Source organism: Phocoena phocoena, chromosome 10, assembly GCF_963924675.1.
Source record: "Phocoena phocoena chromosome 10, mPhoPho1.1, whole genome shotgun sequence".
In the NCBI taxonomy this organism is placed as follows: Eukaryota; Metazoa; Chordata; class Mammalia; order Artiodactyla; family Phocoenidae; genus Phocoena; species Phocoena phocoena.
In genome coordinates, this window is record NC_089228.1 from 94,870,426 (window position 1) to 94,872,248 (window position 1,823).

The following is a 1,823-nucleotide window of genomic DNA, read 5'->3' on the forward strand; positions in this document are numbered from 1 at the left end:
TCGGCTGAGATTATGAGAAGAGGAATCAGTTCATGCCTAACTGTCCGCAAAGACCCCTACAGCAGCATAACACGCCTGGCCCTGGTGTCTGTCTAACAGCTCTGAGCGGCACCTGCCCTATCTCTGGGAAGACTCAGAAGGGCTCTAGGAAGGCTTATAGCTGATCCCTTTTTCTTTTTTGCTAACACACAAGCAGCAACGAACATTTTTACTTCCAGCGCACAGGGGAACCAACTGAGTCAACATTTTGATGGAAAACGGACCACGAATATATGCCCAGTGGCTTTGTCCACGCCATGGGCACCGATCACAGAGAATGCGCGAGAAAAGATGGGCTAAATGACCTCACTTGAAACATGGCAACGTGTGTCAAATTCTGAGTGTGCGTCTCAGTTAAGAGGACGGTGCCAAACAGTCTAGGAATTCGTGACAGACGCACTGGCAGAAGCCATATACCATCAGGATGACGAGGCTGGAAGGGACGAGGCTGACGAAGACCACCCCGAGGGTGACCTTCTTGGATACCAGTAAGTAGATGCCCAAGGGCAAGGAGCTGAAGTACAGCAAACCTAGCAACCATACCAACACCCGGATGGACGTCTGAAAGAGCAGGGACGTGCAGTTCCACAAGGTCCAGTTGTGCGACATGGTGGTCGCGGAGTCGAAGCTGGAGGGCCCGTAGAACTCGACCACGGGCGTGGAGCTGAGCGACGGTGAGCTCTCCCTCTGCACCTCCATGATCGTGATGACCAGGCAGTTGGAGGACGCGTGGGAAGGGCTGACCAGAGAGGCCAGCCGCTTGGGGGTCAGCAGCAGCTCCGTGGGGTTCTCGGGCAGGCACTTCTTCCCTTTGCCACCACAAGTCAAGTTCACGAGGATGTTGCTGTCATCGGGCAGGCTGCCGACTTCGTCATCCGGCAGGCATGTCTCGAACCTGCAGAAAGGGCAGACGATGACGCCGCGCGGGGAGTCCCCGAAGTCTATGATCTTGTAGAGGCATTTGGCACACACCCTGTGACAGCACTCCAGCACTTTGGGTTTCCTCTGTCTCAGGTTGTACCGGTTGTAACAGATCTTACACTCCAGCTCGTCCGAGACCTGAGACTCAGCGGCATCCTCTGGCGGCTGACTGGCCATCCTGAATTCTGTACGTCCAGTCTTGGGCCAGACGGGTCTCCTTGAAGGACGACTTCGATGAAGCTGTCTCTCCAAATATCACATCATTCGAATCAGGCAGAGATGCAAATGGGCAGGAAGAGGAGGGACAGAAATCTTCCAGGCATTTTTTTCAGCTGTTACATACCTCTCTGTGTCTCAAACGCATATTTACAAAGGCCACATGAAGGGTCTGCAAAGGAAAAGAAATTCTAAATTTGTGAACAGTTCACTGAAAAGTGCTTTATGGAATTTTCTGAGCTTCAACGATTAGAAGCGGTAGACTTGAAAGGTTAAAATCCCCTTCATCTTTTCACACATTTCTGCCTCCAGGATAGGAAAGTGTTATCTCCATGCTTAGCCTTTTCAGTCCACAAATATGATAGTAAAGAAGGAATTAAGAATCGTAGTGGTGTGAAGTACACTCCAGAGCACTGTGGGTATGGCTCGATATAGAGATTTCTCTCTCTGAAACTTGTAACAAATGCTGGCCTCTATGAAGATTGAATGGGACACTTATCAGAAATAGATGTTTGCAATTAAACTCCATTCAATACAGACGCACTCATTCAGCGGATCATTGGTATAAGCTCCAATTGTCTAAATACCCTCAATAGTGCTTAGGAACACACAAAAGAAGGGAAATCTTAAGGATAAAGATTTAAAAT

General features: G+C 49.6%; 1 protein-coding gene across 1 annotated transcript; it reads right to left on the reverse strand.

Moving 5' to 3' along the window:
• Nucleotides 1-393: 393 nt before the first annotated feature.
• On the reverse strand, nt 394-1,137 carry RNF182 (ring finger protein 182). The gene has a single exon (XM_065886355.1). The coding sequence runs from the start codon at nt 1,135-1,137 to the stop codon at nt 394-396; it is 744 nt and encodes a 247-aa protein (XP_065742427.1).
• Nucleotides 1,138-1,823: the final 686 nt, after the last annotated feature.